The sequence below is a fragment of the Scophthalmus maximus genome, chromosome 3 (genome assembly GCF_022379125.1).
Source record: "Scophthalmus maximus strain ysfricsl-2021 chromosome 3, ASM2237912v1, whole genome shotgun sequence".
Classification (NCBI taxonomy): domain Eukaryota; kingdom Metazoa; phylum Chordata; class Actinopteri; order Pleuronectiformes; family Scophthalmidae; genus Scophthalmus; species Scophthalmus maximus.
In genome coordinates, this window is record NC_061517.1 from 5,130,548 (window position 1) to 5,154,028 (window position 23,481).

The following is a 23,481-nucleotide window of genomic DNA, read 5'->3' on the forward strand; positions in this document are numbered from 1 at the left end:
TTTCCCCGAGGTGATATTTGTTATATTCATTGATTGCCTGGTTTGTGCTAAGTCACGAATTCCATCATTGGTGAATGGTAGTTAAAGTATATTATACTGATTATTATTATCATGCTCATAATCATCATTAAACCATATTGCCATGTAATATAAATCAATGATTCGACCCCACCCCACATGATAATGCCCTCAGGATAACCATATCACCTAACACACGCACACGCACACACACACACACACACACGCACACACACACACCTACCCCCGCCGCTCCGCTCGTCACGTGCGCCAGGGCTCGCGCTGTGTGTGTGTGTGTGTGTGTGCCTGTGTGTGTGTGCCAGAAAGTCCCGGAAGAAGAAGAAAAAGAAGAAGAAGAAGAAGAAGAAGCGGCTCTGCGCTCGTGCGCTCCGACTGCGCTCGCGTGGCACAGGTGAAAAAACGAGCGCGACAGGTTCACCGGTAAACAAAGAAGAAGAAGAAGAAGAAGACGACGACGAGGGGGAGAACAAGGACACGACACCGGGGGGGACAGTTCCACGGATACGAGACTCACAGGCTGGTGAAGTAAGTTCTGGACGCGACTGAATAACTCGACTCTTTCTCTCGTGTTCGACTCGAGAGAGACTGATATTTACGCACGGTTGTTTTCCCACTGACAATGCGCTGGCTTGAAAAGTTTCTGTCGGGTGGTTTGCGTTGGCCCCGACGCGCCCTGGTGTGTGTCAGCAGGCCCTCAGCTCTTCCAATGAAAAGATACATGGCTGCATTTTTATTGTTGTTTTCAGAACATGTGCGCATAATGTCAGCTGCTCCAATACACTGTGCCTTTAAATCCGGTTCCGCGCGCGCGCGCTCTCTCTCTCTGGGTGACATTATTTGCACCCCTCAGTCTCAGCACCACGCCCTCCTCCTGCTTTACCAGCTTCCTCCTCATTGTGTGAGGCTCGTCCACTTTTATGAAGGGCACAGTTTTCTCTTTTCTTTTAAATGTCTCGTCACAAACCACCTGGATGTCTGCTGGAGCCAGATACGTCCAGGAAATGACATCTCTCCATCCCCCCTCTCTCCACCCCCTCTCTCTCTCTCTCTCTCTCTCTCTCTCTGTGTCCCTGCAACCTCCCACCAGGCTGGAGATCAGTGTCTGATCCAACATCCTGATACACTGTGCACAGAGCTCCACACGTGAAACAAGGTGCGTCGGGGCGGATCCACCGGCTCCGAGGGGAAAAATCTGGGTCAATTCCTCCACAAATCCTGGTTGTTTCCGTCTGATCCTGTCCAAAAGCATTCCTGCTCATACTCGCCTGCTCCTGCTCATCTCTTCCCCTGCAATTGCCTAACGCCAGTCAGATGATGTTGACTGTGTGTGTGTGTGTGTGTGTGTGTGTGTGTGTGTGTGTGTGTGTGTGTGTGTGTGTGTGTGTGTGTGTGTGTGTGTGTGTGTGTGTGTGTGTGTGTGTGTGTGTGTGTGTGTGTGTGTGTGTGTGTGTGTGTGCGTGCGTGTGTGTGTACCTTTGCCACAGATGTCATTTAATTCCGTCAAACGTAACTTATTTTTCTTATTTTAAACCACCGGAGACCACAGTTTGTCCTTATTCTGTAAATCTGCCGTGCATCTTTCTCTCAAGCTGGTTTTGACACAGAAATGATAACTGCAGCACAGAGTATAAATACATCAGAGTAGAAATACTCGCAAACCCTCCGTGAGAACGAGATGAAAGTGTCACGGTGGTCGTCGGAGTTATTTTCAGTTGTCTTCACAGGCCCTCGTCGTACTTGATGAACCTTCTCTTATCACGGCCTCCATTTACAGCCTGCCAGGAGACTCTTACCTTCATGCAGTTTTTGGATTGATCATTTCACACCAAAGGGAACTTTATGTCCGGAGGTTTTGTCTTCTCTATCTGCTGGCTCCCACAGAGTGTTCACGCTGCATAATAATTAAAAGGGGAAGCAGCAGATGGAACAAAAGTGTCAGACAAATACCTGAGGCTACGCTTTGCGTTTTCACCTTTTCGCACTAACTGCTAAGCCGACTGCCACCGAACTAGTTGGGGCCCGGGACGAACCCATCACATTTTGGCGTGGATGCCAAATGTTGCAACATTTTTCAGGGTAATAATGCACATATCTTGATTTCAAATAAAGAGACATGTTTTTAGCGGGTTAATATAAATGAGTGTTGGTACGGATCTATATAAAAATTTGAATTTAGCAGATTTTGATATATTTATTGAGGGCAGCGAAGTCATTTCGGCCACTCTGTGTTAACCTTCAACTAATGTGTAGCCGAGATCATGCAGATTCAGGAAGGTAAAAACAGCTTTGACGAATATTTGATAGTTTTAAGAGTGTAAACACACAAATATGACATGTTTTTGGGCAGACCTAGATCTGATTTATATATTTTATATATTCACGATAAGAACTAGACAATCACGTGCAGGGGTTGATCAGCCATTGAGTGTCATTCTAGTTTTACATAAATGGATTTAAATGCCCTCTGGAAGCTTGTTAGAAATGTTGGTTTGCATCAAGAGAGGGATTCTGTCCCCCCCCCCCTTGAGCTTTAGGTGTCATGGTTGGAGCCGTTGTGTCGGGGTCAGTACCGTTTGAGTCTCCGTGGAGGTTGAGATCAAACGCACCTCCTGAGTTGTCTCTATGGATTTTATTGCAGGTAGTAATTTGAGTCTTTTGTAACCAGATCCAACCGGGGTGAGAGGCAGTGATTGAAACAGGAAGAGAGGGGAGAGTTTCAGCGTCTCGTCGCGTCGGTTTGTTTTTCAGTGACACATCTACTGTACTGACAATCGGTGATTTCAAAATGTGAGGGGGGGGGGGGATGATGGACTGAATAACAGTTTGAATGCAGTCTCCATCACGTCCACACACACATGCGAGCAGAGTCATGTAAACACATGTTGCGGCGGCCTGCGCCTGTAATTATAGACTGCGTCTCAGGTGGAGGGCAAAGAGCTGCAGCTTAAGCCGCGGTCGGGTGGATGTTGTCATCAGGAAGCGGTGCTTGAGAGTTTGTTCCAGGAAATGTCAGCTGCTTCTGCTGCTGCAACACAACACATAACACTTCACCGCACCGACACTGCACCGCGTGCGTGCGTGCTGGATCTTGTCATGTCGCTGCGAGACAAGTGTTTAAATATGGTGAGTGTACAAGTGGGGTCCAAAAGTCAGAGGTCCGCTTTTTTTTTTTAATTCATTTTGAAATGGGAGAGTGGCCTCAGACTTTTGGACCTCTCGGTGTACCGCAGGAGTGGCCTCGTTGTTGGAATACGATGTTGACTTTACAGATTAGAATTTAGGCCTCGGGGGTCACGACATCACCACAGGCTGCATTAGTTGCAGGCGCATCAAGAGTTGACAGGTCAATTAGTTGATTGACAGAAAATACATCATTTTTCTAGTCGATTTATGTGGGGGTGTACCCAATTATCCAAATTCACTGTTCTGTTCGTACCTCTGTTTTGTTTTAGGTCTTTTAAAAAAAAAATTAACTAAACTGTTCCCACACAGTTTGCTTTTTTTTACTGGTATTTTTTTACTGGTATTGACCGATGTCAGTCGAGCTCTCGTGTCGTGGTTTTGGTTTCACTGTCACATTCTGATGATGAATCGCCTTAGTCAAATATGCAAAACCTGTTCCATGGTTCATCAAATGTGCCATGGGGCATGTGGAAAAACTGGATATGAATTCATCACATTGGGCTTTGAGGAATATATAACGAGCGTTTTGGGTATTTTCTGACATTTTATAGACTTGTATACAATGATGAAGCGAGAAAATCGATGAATCATTAGTCGGAGCCATTGTTGACAGTCTTTTTTTTGATATTTTGTAGAACAAATGAGGAATTAATGAGCAGATGAATTGATTGTGAACATTATAATCAGTTACAACTTGTTACTTTTGTTTAAAGCATCCGCTTGAATTAGGCCCGTCACAAATATCTTCTGTTTGCCTGACGATACATTGTCCTGGAAATAATTGCGATGAAACCACGTTATTGTCATTTTGAGACCCGCTTTCTTGCTCCCAGAATCGCGTGACCACTCTTCGCTCACACGACTTTTTGGTCGCTGCTGAGAGCAATGTTATCTGACAGTTTTAAATAATGCACGTCTTCAAGCAGACGGTGACACCGCTGTTGGTGGCGGCGAGCGGCTGGAATGTTGTTGACGGTCATTCTTATGTACACGAAGTCATTCTGATGTAAACACAATGGCTCTTATTGAGGTCACTGCAAATGACTGAGTTCATGTACGATAAGTCGATAACAGAATTATTGTGACAGGCCATGCTCGACTATAATGTCTCTTCATACTCTGATGAGCGCGATGCCTGTAAGGTATCACATCACCCAGCCAGAGGTGCAGTGCAGATGTGCTTTTGCGTTTGTTCCGGGGGAAACACGAGGGTTATTCCAGTGCAAACATATGGAGAGGTGTCAGCCACATGTTGTCGTTAAAAGCGTCTCGCCTGCCGAACCCACTGACAGGCACACATCCTGAGGCGGTGTGCGAGAGTGACACATCGGCTGTGGGCGGGCTGCTCGGTCGCTAAAGAAAGAAACGATACGACGAGCCACGAAGGAAAAAAAAGAGCACATTGAGGAAGTTGGTTAATGACTCGGCCGACCAGGTGACAAGGAGTCTTGAACATTTTAAGCATCAGGACTATAATTAGAGAACACGAGGAAGGGATTTACCAGCGCACAGTAGGTAGACGACTTAGAAGCCCGGACCCCCTCTCTAAATGAAAACAACAGGAGGTTTTTTTTTTAAAAACCTTTTGATCATTTTCAGTAAAACCTTCCCGCACAGCCACAGTAGTCGTAAAGTGCTAATACTGTGATTTGACCTCCTCTTCCACAGTTGACTCACAAACCCAGCGACCGGCGGACGCCAGTCCACCGTCAGGTCCTCCGCCATGGCGAGCCAGGACCCCGTCAATCCGTCGCATGCCACGTTTGACCTCTTCGTCCAAGCCCAGACTTGCAAGGATGTGAGGCACCACTTTGCCGAGCTCTGCCGGCAGGTGGACATCGACCCCCGGGGTTTCAGGACCTTCTACGTCAAGCTGAAGGAGCGGCTGAACTACTGGAAGGCCAAGGCGCTGTGGACAAAGCTGGACAAAAGGGCGTCCCACGCCGACTACCAGCAAGGAAAGGCCTGCACCAAAAACAAGGTGACTCTCGTCTATTGTATGGGCTTTTCGAAAGGATTTGGAGGTTTTGACCTTTGTTTTTTTGCCCTTTTTGCTTTTAAAAATATTTGACATTAATCTTGTTGTTTCCATGATAATAGACCTTCAGAACATTAGTTATGATCAGGTTGCCCTTTGAGCCCAGGTCCATTAAAACAGTCGAGGTATTTTTAGTGATCATATCTGATCATATCTGATCATTTCTGATCTCCATCAGCAGATAGAGTTGGTGTAGAGATCGTAGTTGATATTTTGATGTGAATTTTTTTTTTTTTTTTTTAGCAGTTCAAAGGCGACTTATTCCCGTTAATAACTGAAAGAGATAATTATTTTGAAGAATGAACTTTGTACCTCTACATTCTTTTTATAGTTTGCTTATATACCTCAGCCAAGCAGGTCATGTTTTCACCCCTGTCCGTCTTGGTTTGTTGGTCGGTTGGTTTGTTTGATTGTGAGCAGAATTACTGAAAAACCACTGGAAGGATTTTCACAAAAGTTGGTGGAACAATGGGTCATGGGTGAAGAAATAACCCGTTAAATGTTGGCACGGATCCGGACAAAGGGACAGATCTTGATCTTTTTTTATATATTCATATTTAGAGGACTGATATCTATGATAAAAATCTTGATCTAGCAGATTTAATTGTGGTCTCATAAGGAGACCTTTTAGGAGGAATGCTCTCTTCTGAGTGACATTCTAGTTTATGTGAAATTATTTGTACAGTGTGTCCCGCCATCTAAATGCTGTTCTGGAGGGTTTCTTAAACTCTGAGAAATGCAATAAAATTCATTAGCTTTTAATTATTTGGGAAGATAATCCTTTATTGTCCCCGTAGGAAAACTACAGTACAATTGTGCAAATCAGCCCACAACAACTGTAGTTTAAAAACCTCTGTCGCAGTTTCAGTCAAGACAAACTCACGTCAGTCAAATTGTAATAATTAACAGGAAAGTGTTTTTTGGATCAGATGTCTGTTCATAATACCGATTTTTTTTTTCCCTAATATATTGCTGATCTGTTATAAATCACAGTTGTCAATATTAACTTCCAGCAGTTTTAAACTAAAAACACGTTGCCTTCGGAGGATATTAGAGCATCATATTACACACACACACACACACACACACACACACACACACACACACACACACAATATATTTGGCCTTGAGGACTTGTGAGTCATCACCTGGCTCCACTTTAACTTTGCACTGCAGGACGATATGAAAACAGTTCCTCATTCTATCCCTGGCATCGTTTCATCCACGCTGGCGGTGTTCCTAATTGTCCTCCTCCTCTCTTCCTCTCTCTTCCTCCCTCTCAGTGTCTTGTGCTGGGAGCTGGACCATGTGGGCTGCGGACGGCCATCGAACTGTCGCTGCTGGGGGCCCAGGTGGTGGTGTTGGAGAAGAGGGAGTCGTTCACCAGGAACAACGTGCTCCACCTGTGGCCCTTCACCATCTCCGACCTCCGCGGGCTCGGGGCCAAGAAGTTCTACGGCAAATTCTGCACGGGCTCTCTGGATCACATCAGTGCGTGGCTAATGATGTGCTTTATGCACTGTACTTCAGCGCCTGCCAGCTCTGCTCTGAAATTATGAATTGATGAATCCATTAGTTGATTGATCCTGAAAATGTATTAACAACTGTGTCTGATAAAGACATCATTTATTTGGGAATGAGGGATGTGTATGGCATGTAAAATAGTTAGAGACAGTATGAAATGAAATAAATAACCTTGTTGCATTAACAAGGCCATTAGAGGACCCCGCCTTTTCATGAATTTGGGCTTTCGGACCCATGTCATTTGCTCCAGTTTCCATATTTTGGAAAACATAGTTTCAACTACCTTACTGTTTGGCAGTCTGGGGGATCTCACACACATTTCCAACTAATCATTCATGTGTGTTTTCAGGCATTCGTCAGCTGCAGTTGGTTTTATTGAAGGTGTCCCTTCTCCTCGGGGTGGAGGTGCACACCGGCGTGGAGTTCCAGGGCTTGATTGAGCCCTCGGGAGAAAACGGTACCAACATCTTCCCAGCCACCGATTGCTCTCCTCGCTGGTCGTGCTCCGTGTGTCCTCGTCAGCTGTTGTTCGTACGAAACTGCCGAAGTTGTTGCAAAAATGCTGCTGCGCTTGTTCGTGTTCCTGACAGGTTGGATGGCCAAGCTGCAGCCTGCGTCTCATCCCGCTGCAACCTTCCAGTTCGACGTCTTCATCTCCGCAGGAGGAGGCCGATTCGTCCCCGATGGTGAGACTGAACACACATGAATGTCTCCATCACATCTGTTTTTCCACTGTTGCAACGGGGGGCACAATTACAATCACACATTTTTGCCTGTTATACATGAACACACAAAACACAAGCTTCCTCCTGCCGTCGTAGAACAGCATGTGAGCCCAGTTCCCTCTCTTTCCTCTCTCCAAAACTCCCAGGTTTTAAGCATAAGGAGCTCAGAGGCAAGCTGGCAATCGGAATTACCGCCAACTTCATCAACAGACACACGGCTGCTGAGGCCCAAGTAGCGGAGATCAGCGGCGTAGCGCGCATCTACAACCAGAAGTTCTTCCAGGATCTGCTCACGGAGACGGGTAGGAATCGATCTCAATCACATCTTCAGTGTCTATAATCAATGGAAGACAAGCTGATGGTGCAGCGACGCAGCATTTCAGTTAAACCTTCTGTTTTTCTATGTATATCACAGCTTGCACTAAGTGAAACATGAATTATGAAGTAAAGTCATTGAGCCATGACATTTCTAATAGTGTGCTTCCATTTGCATCTTATTTTTGTCCCGTTGTGCGGCGCTGGACAAAACCCTCGAGGCAGGAAATGAGTGTTCACGCCGTCAGGTCGGGTTCAACATGATGTGTGATAAAAAGCAGCGTTGCTTTTGCTCTGTGTTCCAATCCTCACTTAATTTCCTGTGACAGCAATAACAGATGATCCACTCGTCCTCTATGATCGACTGCATAGAGGACGATTGTAAATGTGCAGGAATCACGAGTCACCTTTAACCACCCTGATCACATTCATTTAAATGACTTATTCTTTCACTTTTCTTTCATCCTAAAAACAGCAAAACCTTAAAATAATCAGCAAAAAAGCTCATAATATAGGAAAATGTCACACTGAGAGAAACTATAAAAATGTACTTAATTCGCTGATTCTCCTGCTCTCCTTCTCTGCTCTCTCTCTCTCTCTCTCTCTCTCTCTCTCTCTCTCTCTCGCTCCATTTTTCCATTCCAGGTATTGATTTGGAGAATATTGTCTACTACAAAGACGACACCCACTACTTTGTCATGACTGCCAAGAAGAAGAGCCTGCTGAAGAAGGGGGTCATTAAACAGGTCAGAATAACACATCCATTACCGAGGGAGAAAAAGAAGTCTTGACTCTTATTGGCACCAGCCGCATCCCCGGCCTGCAGAGAAAAAGAAACAAACTAGATGGATGGAACAGTCATGCAGGCGAGGAGGAAAACCGTCAATCACCTCCTCTTTCTCTGCAGCCCGGCCCGATGCAATAAACCAACCATAAGACATGTCACTCAGCACGCAGAGACGGTACCTGGACACATCACATAGCACCTCTCTCCCTTTTGTCTCTGCAGGACTACAGCGACGCCGATGAGCTACTGGCTCCCGCCAATGTTGACAGCGAGGCTTTGAACGGCTACGCCCACGATGCGGCCTACTTCTCCACGGGCGGTCACCTGCCTGACCTCCAGTTCGCCAAGAACCCCAATGGCCAGCCAGACGTGGCCATGTTCGACTTCACCTGCATGCACCGGGCTGAGAATGCCTCACTCGTCAGGGAGAGGAGGGGGAAGAAATTGTTGATGGGTCTGGTCGGAGATTGCCTGGTGGAGGTAGGGGGCAACGTTTGTTTTTTTTGTCTTTTAACGTGGCTCCGACGACCACAACCACTTTGGTCCAGAGACGGAAATATCTCAACATTTATTTGATGGATTTCCAGTATGTTTAGTAGAGATATTCATTCATGAATAGAATTGCTTGAGTAATTATTCCCTGAGTTTTCATGTGGAGCCACCAGGGGGACACATTTTTAATGGATGAACATACATTGTACATTCATTGTTGCCATATGATGCAACCTATGGACTTGGTGATTTTTATTTTGTATTTTCTATGTCTGGAAAACCTTTTGATGGATTTCTAGGACATTTGGTGTAGATATCCATATTCCCCTCAATGTGAAATGATATGGTTTTGGTTAGCCCCTGACTTTATTTGACAAGTTACAACATCACTTTGTTTTAAATATTAAGCCTGCAGCACTTTAGTTGGCGAAGGAAGAACAAATACCTGCACAACTAATGACATTATTTGCTTAGTGCACATTAGAAAGTATTAGCATGCTAACACTCCAAACTAAGATGGGGGGACATGGAAACATTAATATACCAGCTAAACATTAGCATCAGAAAGTTCACAATGCAAACATCATTATTATGAAGAAGTTAGCATTATGATGCTAGCATTCAGCCCAAAGAGCTGCTAGCAGGCCTGTATACTTTTAGTATACAGCTGCTAGCATACAGCTGCTAGAATGGCTGTATATCTTTAGTATACGGCTGCTAGCATGACTGTATATCTTTAGTATACGGCTGCTTGCATGGCTGTACACCTTTCGTATACGGCTGCTAGTATGGCTGTATATCGTTTTAGTATACAGCTGCTAGCATGGATGTATACCTTTAGCATACAGCTGCTAGCATGGCTGTATACCGTTTTAGTATACAGCTGCTAGTATGGCTGTATATCGTTTTAGTATACAGCTGCTAGCATTGCTGTATACCTTTCGTAAACGGCTGCTAGTATGGCTGTATAGCTCTAGTATACAGCTGCTAGCATTGCTGTATACCTTTCGTATACGGCTGCTAGTATAGCTGTATAGCTCTAGTATACAGCTGCTAGCATTGCTGTATACCTTTCGTATACGGCTGCTAATATGGCTGTATATTTAGTATACAGCTGCTAGCATGGCTGTATACCTTTAGCATACAGCTGCTAGCATGGCTGTATACCTTTAGCATACAGCTGCTTGCATGGCTGTTTATCTTTAGTATACAGCTGCTAGCATGGCTGTACACCTTTCCTCCTGTTTATATGACATTGTCGAAGCTGCAGAAGCTTTTTTTTGAGAGTTTGTGAGAAAAGCTGTTATTTCTAATAATTGACATGGATCCTAGTGTGATAATTGTTCACTGTATTTTATGTGTCTGCTCCACAAGGACGCTGGAAGTAGGGTTGCTGCGGGCTGTAAGGCAAAAAAAGTTAACTGACCAAATTAAATATAAAAAACCTCCACTCACTCTTCTTTTATTTAATAATATTTGATTTATTCACTGTATTTTCTATCTCATGCACAAATGTAGAACGTGACGTATAACGTTTGATGCAAATTGCAAACTGAACGGAGCGTGGATTTTAATGGTGATAATAGTGGGTTAGATGTGTCTCATTGATTTCTTCAATGCTCATAAAACCAAATTTGCTGTCTACAAATTCTAAAACCAATACAAAAATCTCATATTTTGCGCTGCTGTGCTGCATTCTAATATGACGGTATTATCTCTCCTCTGAGCACCCCCGACTTTGTCTTCCAGCGTCCACCCCGCTCCACTTAATTGTGAGATTGTCTAACGTACGAATGAGCTCTGACACACTGTCGTCTGCAGCCTTTCTGGCCTCTGGGAACAGGCATCGCCCGTGGGTTTCTGGCCGCGTTTGACACGGCGTGGATGGTGAGAAGCTGGGGAATGGGAATCCCTCATCTCAAGGTCCTGGCTGAGCGGTGAGCGCGTGTCATGATGTGGCTGTTTCCTCGCCGTTGCCTTGTTCCGCACCACCTACACATCGACTGCCTGCTAACGCAATCAAATTGGGCGCCGAGAGCTGGAAACTCATTTATTTGAAAATTGGCCTTTGTCTCACCCACTTTTATTTTCTATCTGCCGCTCGTGTTTAACGACTTTTATTTGCGTATATTTATTTTCTTATTACTACTTTTTATTGTGTTATTTTATTTATGTGAAGCACCTTGTGGAAAGGTGCTATAGGAAATAACCTTTACTTAAATTTCCTCAAAAAAGTGAACGTTCACTTTTCTGTACCGTGAAAATCACAGGTTCTACTCTACTAGTGCTGTTTGTTTTAAGTGAAACTAAAATTAAGATTTAGAATTTAATGTATTTAAATAAAGTGCCAAAATTAAAATTAAGTAATGTGATTGATAGTTGTTGTGATTGCATAGTTGTTAAAAGTTCTTCAACATAGTTCCTTGAAGTAATATTGCATCTGGCTTTTTGGAGAAAGAGAAAAACATTTTCCAATTTTAAGCTTTGGTTATGTAGTAGAGAAAACATGAAGTGAAGCGTTACATGAAGGTAGTTGAATTGAATTTGAATGAATCTGTTATGGGAACCAGGCCTTCTCAGTTCTTTCTGTTTTCATCTAGTGTGAAGTAAAAAATGTGACTGGTTGAGTAATTTGACAGTGTGATGTCGTCACCTCGTTACGACATCACACTCTTTTCTTACTTATGTGACTTAAACACACACTTACTAATGTGTCTCCTTCTCAATACTCTCACATTTTAAAGCATCTCTGTCTTCTACATGTGTCAACTGATTCGGCTCCGTGCCTGGCTCTAAATTACTCTGCGTTCATATCTTCGACATTAATGCGCAGAGAGAGCCTCTACCAGCTCCTGTCCCAGACCACACCCGAGAACACCAGCAAAAACTACGCCGGTTACAGCATCGACCCCAAAACACGCTACCAGAGGATCAACGTCTCATCCATCCACACCAGCCAGGTCACTGATATCCCTTATTTACTCAACAGAGATTTGAATCAGAATCCTTTTAATCACCACAAAGGATTTTCAAAGACGCAGACCACAGTCTAGTCGACACAGTGACGCTGCGTTGACCTTGAATTCTGTTGTAAGGAAATTGATCAGAGCAAGAAATTACTTTTTTAGGACTTATACAATCCTGCTGTTTGATGAACCCTGAGCTGGTTAAGGATTCATTTTAATCAGTTTATAATCTGTGATTATGTTGACTAATCTACCTATCAATTTAACTTAGGTGCAGCACCTGTACGATGTTGATAAGTTCCACCCATCGAGCAAGAAACAGAAGGACAAGTTGCGTCAAGGTGAGTTCCTCTTGAAGAGTCCATATTTACTTATCACAAGTGGACGTTTTTGTGACACTGAAACCCCATAAAGAGTTGTGGAAGATTGTCCGACGAATTGTCTGCGTTTGTTCCTCCCCAGATTCAATCCGCGGCTTTGAGGAGTTGTTGAAGTGGTGCCAGAATCACACGGCGGGCTATGACAACGTGAACGTCAAAGATTTGACCCAGTCCTGGAGGTCCGGTATGGCTCTGTGCGCGCTGATCCACCACTTCAGACCTCAGCTCATGTGAGTCGCTGTGGTGACAGGATGCTGGAGTCACGTAACAGTTTAACGGCATTGATAACAGTTCTTGGAAATCAATTTGCTTTTACCAAATACACTCCATAGTAACGGGAAAACCAATGTAACGATCCTCTTTAGTGTTTATGATTATTTCCTCCAAGGAGGTTATGTTTCCGCCCCTGGCCGTTTGTTCGTTTGTCAGCAGGATTGTGCAAAAGCTACTGATCAAATTTCCACAGTACATAATGTAGGGATGGGACATGGACTGAGAAACAACCCGTAAAATGTGGGAGCAGATCCGGACAAAAGGGTGAATCCAGGAATATCCTTTCACTTTCTTTAACATTGTGCCATTTTTTAAAAAACATTTTGACATATCCAGGACTAATTCCTGGATCTTGATTTAGAATAAAATCAGGCACATTTATGGGGCCCATATCTACCAGTGTGTGTAATTTGGTGCGGCTCGGTTGAATTTCAGGGGACTGTTGGGCCTTGGCGGAGGTATGCGCTCTACTGAGTGACCCTGTAGTTAATACTGTAGACCAATCCCTGCTTTCTTTCTTTATTTAAACTTTTTATTCTTGAGTATACTACCAGAGGTATTGAGCAAGTTGACAGCTGTGGTTTTAAGAAGGGCATACACATGTCCATTTACTCATGGTATACATACCAATAAGTCTGTGTGCATTCTCCACTGTGTCATAAATCATCCTTTTCTTCCAATTATGGGTCAAAACATTTCCTCTCAGTGTAAACACTTTCACGATTCATTCCGCTGATCCATTCCTCTGTTGTGATGTTCGGTTCCCTCTCCCATTCCGCCTGGACGTACATCGTCCAGGAAGCTTCACAGTCTCTTAAATATTTGGTGCAGCGCTGAGATTGCCTTGACTTGTGTCCCATGGTATGTCTGTATTAATCACATCACCCCTCCCTGCCCTCTAATCCCCCCACAGTGACATGAGCTCCCTGGACGCGTCCAGCGCTGTTCACAACAACCAACTGGCCTTCGGCATCTTGGAGAGGGAGCTGGGCATCCCTCCCGTCATGTCCGCCGGTGACTTGGCCAACAGTGGTCAGATAGACAAGCTGTCCATGGTTCTCTACCTCACCCAGGTCCAAAATGCCTTCACTGTGCCGGCCAAAGTTAAAAGTTTGGGTATGTATTTAAAAGAAAAAATCACAGTCAATGTTTTCATCATCGTCGTCATTTCACTGCTGTTTATTTGAATCTTCCGGCGTATTCCTGACGACCGCCATCAGCAGCATCAGTCTTACATAACGCTGTTGCTAGGACACTGCGTGGCATTCACACCACCTTAACAGGGTCAGGTGTCCTCCCACCGGAACGTGTTGGCCGCTGAGAGGCGATCAAATCACTGCTGTCTCTTTAAGAGCACGCTACCCAGAATTCATTGGACTTAAGTGGCTCGTGCCGCTGTGCTCAGAGCCAGCCTCTGCTGGTGGAGCGCGCCCCCCCCCCCCCCGCACCGAAGCAGCCCGGCAGCAGACAGAGCAAACAGTCACGGTGTGGCAGCTGGCTTGTCCGGGCTCCGATGGGACTGGCGTCTCTCGACGGGGATCAGCTATTCCTGCGGCGGGGGAGGATTGCCTCTCTCGGCTCTTTGTAGCAGAGGCGTATATTCTGGCAGTCTCTGACGGGTGAGGGAGTTTTGATGTGCGGCGTGAGCGCGAGCCCAGCGTTTTGCAGGGCGCCGACTGAGGCTGAAGTGGGTGTGATGCACCGTGGCGTACGCTCCCTCCGCGTCTGTGTTGCTGCGCTGCTCTGCATGGGATCCGCCGAGCGATGTGCAGGCAGGAGGGGAGCTGTCAGTCTCCGGCAACCTCGTCCGGCTGATTGGGAGGAGTGGGAGTGCCAGTCAGAGCGGGAGCTGGAGAGTTGTGGTTTGAGTTAAATCCAGCTTCTGCTGCTGTGACGCTACAGAAAATACAAATACGAGGGACTATTTACCTGTGTCACAGCATGAAAAGGTAAAGCTGGAAGATAGGAGACAGCGGGCAGTGGTAATATTTTTAAGCAGAGGTTCGCGAAGCTGCAAGTAGGCCAATGAAAATGTCCACATGTCCGCATGGTTTCCTGTCTAGTTCAATGTTAGGATGGAAGTGAATTTGGTGTGAGTGGCATTTTCTCTTTCTTTCATTTCCCATCCGCCACAGACCCTGCAGGATTCCTGCCATCGTCGAAGCCCCTGACTCTCTCTCGAACACAGTCGGCCGTCTTTTTCCTGAGCAAGCTCAAGTACAACTCACTCCAAAGACGCAAGGTACGCCCACCGCGACCCGGGTTCACTGTTTACACCGCACGGAGGCAGCGCTTGATAAAGATATTTCTCTGGCACGTTGGCTCGGGGCCCGGCGTCCGGGGCCCTCGGTGACGCTCACGTTTTGTTTTTGGGGGCAGAATGTTAGAGACGTTTCTAAAGCTCACTGAAATGGTCCTAGCGTGTTGGTTTGTGACTCGAAAACGTAATCAGGTCAAGTGATGCAAAATGATTTCCGTGCTTCTCCTCCGCAGGAAAAGCTGGCATCAGAGAAACGAACGGGAGCGAGCAAGACGAGGATGGGAGATGAGGACAGCGTGAGTGGTGGCTCGGCAAGACTAATTCAGCTCTGGCGGCTTTCTCTGCTAATTCCCCTCATCGCTCACATTTAGCGGATTTTGCAACAGCGAGAAAATGATTTTTTCTGCCTTTGTCTGATCTTCTCTCGTAGACGCCGGTGCCCCCCGCGTCCCCTGAGCTCAGTCCCACGCCGGATCCCGCTCCCGCTCCCACTCCCGCCCATGAGCCGGAGCCCGAACCCGGTGCCGGCGCGTCGATGACGAACAGCGACGAGTGTTACTTCTGCGGTCAAAGGGTCTACGTGCTGGAGCGCATCAGCGCCGAGGGCAAGTTCTTCCACCGGAGCTGCTTCAGCTGCCACCAGTGTGGCATCACGCTCAGACTGGGCGGATACAGCTTTGACCAGGCCACAGGTTGAGTACTCTCTCATATGTAATAAAAAGGAGACTGTCGTATGGATTCATATTCAGCGACACGAGTTCGGCATGTTGCTTTAATCGTCATTTAAAGGGGCAGTAAGCCAATTTTAATCCAAAACACTTTTTGTAAACATCAGCAAATATTTCCTCACGGTCCGCTAGCTGTCGGCCCTGTATATTGAAAACAAAAACAAATGGTGCGGACCGCACCACACAACACTGTGTTTGCATTTTGTAAATATCACTCCCCGACACATGCCGGCGACAGACGATATGACTCAGGGGTTTTGGCCTCGTGGTTTGCCTGTCCGTCTCCGGTGGGTCCCGAGGCTGCGGGTTCGAACCCCCGACCAGTGCAGTAAAATCATCAACAACAATGTCTCTCGGAAAATCGCTCACTGCCCCTTCAAGTGTCGTTCACGTTTTTTTAGCAGCCTCCTGTTTGCTTATCTTCCACTCGATGCTGTACGATGTTGAGCACTTGGACTTCCTTGTATTTCTACCTGTGGTAAAATGTGTCCTCTCTGAGCCAGACTTAGATTTTGCCTATTTATTATTTATTGGTATTTGTGCAATCAATAATTTCCGACCCCCTTTTAAAATTGGGTTTTCCATTCGAACTAAAAGGAGATGAATGATTAAAGAAAACAGCAGTGTTGTCCTGTTTTTTCTTCCGATCTCTCTGTAACACATCAACACCCACGTGTCTCGTGACTTTTCAACTCCTTTCATTGTTGTCGTGTGTGATGTCCCCTCAGGGAGGTTTTACTGTGAGCTGCACTCGGAAGAGCTGGTGCTGGCAAACGGGGCTGAAACATCTCGTAAGGTGGGTCACTGAGCAGAGCAGACGGAAACCAATTCTATGCCCGCTTGCCGCTGATGACTCCAGACTCCACTGGCGAGTCTTTGTGTTCCTACTGCTCCTGTTACACAATCTTGCGCTGCACATGTCATCCTTCTGGAGCCTGGCCCGATGTCGGCAGCCCGCGGGCCTCGCTCGATCACAGCAGCTGTGCATCGCTACAATGAAGAATGTTTGTCTCGGGAACATACGTAGCCTGTGGATGAGTGTGTTCAGATTTAACTGTGATTTGGGTCTTTTCTTTGCATCTTCAAAAATTTTTTTCCTATTCTAGGATGGGACAAATGATGAGAATGGACTTTCCAGTGATGAGTACACACTGTCTCCGTCGGACGAGGAGTACGAGCACACTCTGGACTCTGCCCCCGCTTCGAAATCAGCGTCACATATCTGTGATGGACAGGACCGGCATATACTTGAATCCAAAGATGAGCCCCAAGAACCTCAGACGACGAAAACTCCCACAGGTCCTCCGTCGAAAGCCGAGGAAGCGGCTCCCGATGACGAGGAGATAGAGGTGCTTCCTCCCATGATGCTCTACCCTGTCCCCAAGCCCCGCTACTCTCGGCAGACCGCGCCCAGCCCGCAGGCCTCCCCTCCAACGGCAAAACCTCGCACGATCCACCTCTTTAACCCCTCGACTCTCGAAGATCACTCGTCTCCGACCCCTACGAAAGAGATCTCCAAGGCGGCGCCAGACTCCCGTCCTAAGCAATCGCTGCGGAAGCTCCAGCTGAGCGATGAGGAGAGGAGCCTGCTGGTGAACCTTCAAAGTTTCAGCGCCGACTCGGACTCCGAGACCCCTGGCGGGTCCTCGTCCTGCTCCTCCTCCTCAGCGACGGCGGCGGGTCCGAGCCCTCCCAAACCAGCGGGTGACGGGCAGGAAGAGGAGGGCTACTGGAGCGGCAGCACCACCAGCCAAATGCGGGAGAAGAGGAATCGCCGCTGCTTCAGGAGAAAAGAGATGCCGAGCGGGCAGACCAGAGTACGATCAAAGTTCTCCCCCTGGAATCTGTCCTCCCCGAGGATCAGCAGAGACGGCCGGCTCAGTGTCCTCATTAATCATCCGGGGACCGTGGGTAAGACGAGGACTCGTCTCCTCTTTGATCTTGGATGAAGAGAAGCAGCTGCAGGCTGTTTTTCAGTCTGTCTGGGTTCATCGTGACACTTACAACATCTTCTTGTCGCATTTCAACCACAGAAACAACATTCAGACACGTTCACAGCGCCTCAGAAGAGGGCGCCGATGGAGACGACGATGACGACGACGACGACGACGACGAAGATGACATGTTTGAGCAAGATGATGTTAACCTGTACGATGAGAAAGTAAGGAGGGGGGAACGGATCTGTTTTTTTTTTCATTTCACACGATGGCGACCCACTACATTTTTTTTACCTACGTCACGCTTACAGTAATGACACGTTTCCTCTAGTTTCAGACGGCGCCATCGGACCCCGTGGAGGCGGAGAAGAGGGAGTTGATGAAGATGAGGACGCTGGAGCGACGCGCCAAGATGAGCGAGTTACAGAGATTGCGCAATGCACAGGTCAGTGTGAATGACACGTTCCGTTGTTCAGTGACTCAACCAGCTTCATATATAGTAAAATAAATATTTAGTACTTTAGGATCCAGCTCTTTGGGGGCAGCAAACAGAACTTGAACAGTTTGTTGCTCAACGGAAGAGCACGTGTCGATCAATGATCATCCTTTTTCCCATCGTGTCATGAACAACCATGGTCAGATTTCATGCTGCCAGGGGAGAGGGAGTGTTTCCACAAAACAGTCGCAGTAAATCAAGCTTGTTCTCTTTCTGCAGAGCTGGACGTGTGCAGCCTGTCGGCCCACCATGGCCCGTGAAACATTTCAAACTAAATAAATTGGGGACTGATTGTAACCTACACGTGTTAGTCCAAGTTTGCTCCAGTGCTTTTCTTTTTCTTCTATCTCTTCTTTGGGGTTGCAGTCCATCCAGAGGAGGCTGGAGGAGATCGAGGTGACCTTCAAGGATTTGGAGGATAAAGGTGTCGTGCTGGAGCAGACTCTGCGAGGAGAGGCCGGTACGAAACGAAAATTGTTGACGGCACACCCTTTTTTTTTCTTTAATTCCTGAATAAAGGGCTCCTTGTTTGTTTCTTTTCAAAATAATTTTTTATATAACCTTATGGGTTGTTGTTTTTTTCCAAGAGCAGAACACGTTAAACTGATGTTCTCACTGACTTTGCACCACATGCAATCAGAAGTAGTGTGCAGAAGAATCAAGAGGAAAAGGGGGAGGAGCTGTTAATTTTCAAGTGAATATAGTAAATACATGCATGTGTTTTGAATGGTAAACTGAATTGACAGAATTCACACAAATCATTTAGAGAGGCATGTTGGCCTGAGGACTCGCAGTCACTCTCTCACATGGACGCCATGTCACATGCAGCAAATAACTCCTCGTTCCACTTCATTATGTCCAGAATTTCCCTACAAACCTCTCTTCCTCTTATTTTTTCCACTTCCAGGCAGCAGCGGTTCTCCGGACATGATCGAGCACTGGATCCAACTGGTCCACGAGAAGAACGCGCTGGTTTCCGAGGAGTCCGACCTCATGGTGGCGTGAGTGACTTGATACATTTGTAAACGCGGGTGCACAGTGACATCCTGTGTAGTCGCACTGGGAATACACAACGCAGCTTTTGTGCAGAGCGGTGTAGCGACACGGTAGCCAGAAGGTCCATAACGTCAGACTTCCTTCCTGCTCGAAAAAAACACTGTGCCACTTGTCCTCAACATTATTCTTCATCACAGTCCGACTGTAGTTGGTCATGAAGCCCCACGACGACCTGCGTCCCGAGCGAGATGCAACTGTTCGACCTGGCTCGGCTGATGTTTGCTTCTTGTTTTTTTCTCCCCTCCTCTCTCAGGTCTCGACAGCTGGAGCTGGAAGACAAACAGAGCATGTTGGATTTGGAGCTCAGGAAATACATGGAGCTGAACGGTGTGTACTTTGGCGTGCGCTCGTGAAAACGTGTGCTGTTGACGTTTCTCCAACAGACGTGCACTTAAAGAGCTGAATACAATCATTGTGCATTGTGTAGCAAGACTACATTTCCCTGAATATAAGACAATTATCATTTATGGAGCTTCTGAGTGGGTTGATATTATTTACGAAGAATATTATTTATTACCAACAACTGATATTCTTTTAGAATGCACCAGGTCCCAGTGTACCACTAGCTCCTAAAGAGAATGTTGCATTATGGGTCGTTTGCGACCTAAATGTTACAAGGATTAATGGCTTTTCTTCGAGTGTCACCTTCACATTATATCAGTCTTCAAACATTCTTATGTGTACAGTTAAATTCAAAACATTGTCGGTCATTTGAATTGTTCCTCTTATCCAAACTGGCTGCCTCTCTAGCGACCTCACTGTAACAGATGAGGGATTAGATTAGATTAGATTAAATCCTTACTTGTAAAGTTAATATGAGGCTAATCAGTGGAATCAAGTCTGTTTTTTTTTAAGTTACTGATTCTTTAGTACCCAACTCCAACTAGACAGTGTGTCCGGGCCAAAGTTCAGCGAAGGATATTAAAACAAAAACTGGATATTTTGTTCTAAAAAGACTGTAATTTGGAAATTAAACACCGGCTTATATTTTTTGCACATTTCTTGATGTCTTTGTGACCAGGGGGAACAATTCAAGTGACCGCCACTTCTATCAGTGTACATACGGGTACAGTGTTTTATACATACTTGTCCTAATCTGTTTTTTTAAATGCCCTGCTTAACCTACAGGAGCTCCCGATGGCGTCTGTTACTGGGGGGGTTGCTGCCATGTGGGACATGAATTCCAGACAAGAATCTCTGTAAAATCTTAAAAGAGGGGTCGTACTGTGGTCGGGCTTTATTTGTTAATCCAAACCTGCAATATTTTGGCCACTTTGTAGGTACAGTAGCAGAAAAGAGGCGTGAACGAAACACTAACACGCAGTATCATCCCCCCGTTGAAGTTAATATGTCGAGCTTGTTACAAAGAAGGTTACTCATTTACACGTCCAGCAGTCTCGGAGCAACATTATTCATTCACTTTGGAGTCAGGTTTCCGACCCACCTGGGGAATTTTTTTGAATATACAGAATTGTTCCTCCTGTGCACAAAGACATCGGGAAACGTGGGAAAATCAAAGCTGTGAGTCTTTTACGAGTTAGTGTAAAGCTGAAGCTGATAGCCCCTGAAGCTCTGTCAAGCTGAGGGGGGCCACAGATTCAGGTGATGGAGCGACCCTACATTGACTGTAGTCGCTTCAACGAGTGCGCTTTGTGTTTGTCCGCGCAGACAAGACGCCGGAGCAGCAGGCGGAAGAGGAGCGAGTCCTGCAGCAGATGATCGAGGTGGTGGACATGAGGGATTCCCTGGTGTCGTTCCTGGAAGAGAAGAGGCTGAAGGAGATGAGCGAGGAGCAGGAGGCCTTCTCCATCATGGAGGCCAAGCGCCACTCCAAGTCAGGAGCTCAGGTTCACTGGGCATAAGACTTTCTCTCTCACACACACACACACACACACACACACACACACACACACACACACACACACACACACGCACGCAGCATGGGCGACAAAGCGTTTGCTCTCACATCTGCCGTAGCGCCAGAATTGCTCCTTTCCGTCTCGGAACCGGAAGCGTAACTTTTTTTTTGCAAAGCCAAAGATGCTACTGGATCATTGTGGAGGGGTAACGCACCACATGGGGATTAAGGAAAAAGAAGAAATCTTCCTGCATATATTCAGAGGCTGAATGAATCTCTGTTTCACTCCAGCCCCCTAGAGGGAGACATTAACCTGGAGATCTGAGGCGTCGAGTCGACACATCCGACAACAACAGCAAGGACTCTGTGGCTATGAGCGCTGCCCACTGCGATAGTGGAGCCACAAACACACCGCGGATGGGAAAAAAAGAAAAAAGGATCCGCAGTGTCTGCTGCACTATCGAACAACAACATCCACCACCAGACCATCGTTACCCAGCGTCGGACTTGGCCTGGTGTCCGTGTCGGAGACATGTGACTCCAAGTGCAAAGCAGCATAAAGATTTACAGCGGTGGGGGAAACCTGCAGCGTCTGGATGTGGAGCATTAGAGAAACTGTAGATCTAGATAACACAGGGTTGTTGGGGGGGTTTTGAAAATAGTTTGATGTTCATTTTTATCATGAATGAGTATTATGACTATTGAACACAAAGGCATAACACACAGTTCATATCATAATTTTACATTTGGTTTCATGAATAGAAATATGATCAAGATAGTTTAAAATAATAGATTTATTACAGTAAAATTTGTTTCTTTTTAGTTTCTTATCCACTTTTCGGTTTTAGACGTTCACAAATTTTTTTTGTGGCACTTCCTGCTCTTCGCCTCGTTTTTCCCCAATAGCACGTTGGGTAGTTAAACTCAGGGGTCGACGGTTCCAGGACTCTCGGGGTTTTTTTTTTCGACCGATGGCCGCGCTCCGTCGGCTGCTCTTCAGGTGACGGGGGCGTATTACGTGAACACAAGGGGGATTTTTGGGGGTGAACGAGAAAAGGGTGACAGAACTGGATTTGTGTTCATCTATTTATAAATGCTATCTTTTATCATTTGCAGGTGTTTTTTCCTTTTCATGTGCCGGCACAATAGCCCCCCCCGATCCAGACACAAAGACCAGTTTGTTGTTAGTGTAACGAAAGGAGCCTTATATGTATTATATTGCTCTGCTGCCATTTTGTGCCACCTGGGCAGCACCTCTCACATTATATCAAATAAAGATCACGCACTTTGGAGGTTTTAGTTTTCATGTCTCTGATAATACATTGAGGTTCCTGGTATTTCCAGGTGTTTTCAGATGTTAATGGAGTGGAATTTTTGTTGCCATAACCTTGGTCATGCAGTCTGACATCTTCACATGTAGGATGCACGCAAGCGATGAAACATCAACACTGGAGAAACTCCTCAGATTGTCCCATGTGGACGAAGTACTCGGATCGTTTACTCGAAAAAAAAGTAGCCAAAACCCAATGTAGTAATAATAATAATAATAATACATTTCATTTATACAGCACTTTTCATTGCTAAAAGCAATCTCAAGTAATATCCCACTACACGTAAAAGTGTTGGCAATGTTAGCAAAATGTTAAAGTACTCATTCAAACAATTAAGTCAGTTTTATATTGATCTATATCTGATGTTGGTGAACCCACCAATCCACAGGTTTGAATTCTCTCTCTGTCCACGTGCCAAGGTGTCCTTGAGCAAGGCACTGAACTCCACATGGTTAAGGCCTCGGGCCTTGTGCGGTCGCTACTGCCCCTTTGGGGGGAAAAGCTCTGTATGAAAATTTTTATCGTGTTTTTAAACGAGTCAAACTAAGGAAACGCAGCTGTTTACACGAGGAAAAAGAAAAATATTGCATCTTATATCACTTTTTAATCAAATGTGATGAAAGTGTGAAGTGATCAGCTCTAGAGCGGCAACAGTTAGTCGATTACTTAATTAATCACAAACTATTTTGATAATCGATTAGTCGGTTCTAGTTTTTGAAAAATTTGAAGTCAATATTCTCTGATTTCAGCTTCTTAAATGTGAATATTTTCTGATTTCTTTGCTCCTCTGTGACAGTAAACTGAATATCTTTGGTGTCGGGACAAAGCAAAACATCATCTTGAGGTTTTGGGAAACCCGGTCCACATTTTTCACCATTTTATGACCTTTTATGGACCAAACAACGGATCGATTAATCGATTGGGAAAGTAATCGTTAGTTGCAGCCCCAATCAGTTCACCGAATTTGCACAAAAAAATGGATTTGTGTTTTATCCATTAGAGTCTGAAGTGATTTTCCAAATATTTATCCATATTTATCAATATACAAAATAATAGACAACTTAGTCCACCAGCAAGTCTAATGCAAACAGCG

At 45.7% G+C, this 23,481-nt stretch overlaps 1 protein-coding gene across 4 annotated transcripts; it reads left to right on the forward strand.

Moving 5' to 3' along the window:
- The first annotated feature begins 338 nt into the window (after positions 1–338).
- On the forward strand, positions 339–22,347 carry mical1 (microtubule associated monooxygenase, calponin and LIM domain containing 1). 4 transcript variants are annotated; one of them, XM_035644437.2, is made up of 25 exons: positions 340–564; positions 1,127–1,192; positions 4,891–5,203; positions 6,544–6,751; positions 7,134–7,241; positions 7,375–7,470; positions 7,656–7,811; positions 8,470–8,570; positions 8,834–9,091; positions 10,925–11,040; positions 11,937–12,063; positions 12,341–12,410; positions 12,532–12,679; positions 13,636–13,838; positions 14,858–14,964; positions 15,216–15,278; positions 15,413–15,674; positions 16,439–16,506; positions 16,817–17,621; positions 17,744–17,871; positions 17,979–18,092; positions 18,510–18,603; positions 19,051–19,144; positions 19,453–19,526; positions 20,868–22,347. In XM_035644437.2, the coding sequence occupies exons 3-25, from the start codon at positions 4,946–4,948 to the stop codon at positions 21,059–21,061; spliced, it is 3,852 nt and encodes a 1,283-aa protein (XP_035500330.2). In that variant the 5' UTR covers positions 340–564; positions 1,127–1,192; positions 4,891–4,945; the 3' UTR covers positions 21,062–22,347. The 4 variants fall into 4 exon arrangements, with proteins under 4 accessions (XP_035500332.2, XP_035500330.2, XP_035500329.2 ...); XM_035644436.2 differs by lacking the exon at positions 1,127–1,192; XM_035644438.2 differs by lacking the exons at positions 340–564; positions 1,127–1,192 and adding an exon at positions 3,144–3,162.
- Positions 22,348–23,481: the final 1,134 nt, after the last annotated feature.

Coding starts and splice junctions, on each gene's coding strand:
- mical1 (XM_035644437.2), top strand. CDS start 4,946: ATGGCGAGCCAGGACCCCGTCAATCCGTCGCATGCCACGTTTGACCTC. Junction 14,965..15,215: donor ACTCACTCCAAAGACGCAAG/GTACGCCCACCG, acceptor TCTCCTCCGCAG/GAAAAGCTGGCATCAGAGAA. Junction 15,675..16,438: donor CAGCTTTGACCAGGCCACAG/GTTGAGTACTCT, acceptor ATGTCCCCTCAG/GGAGGTTTTACTGTGAGCTG.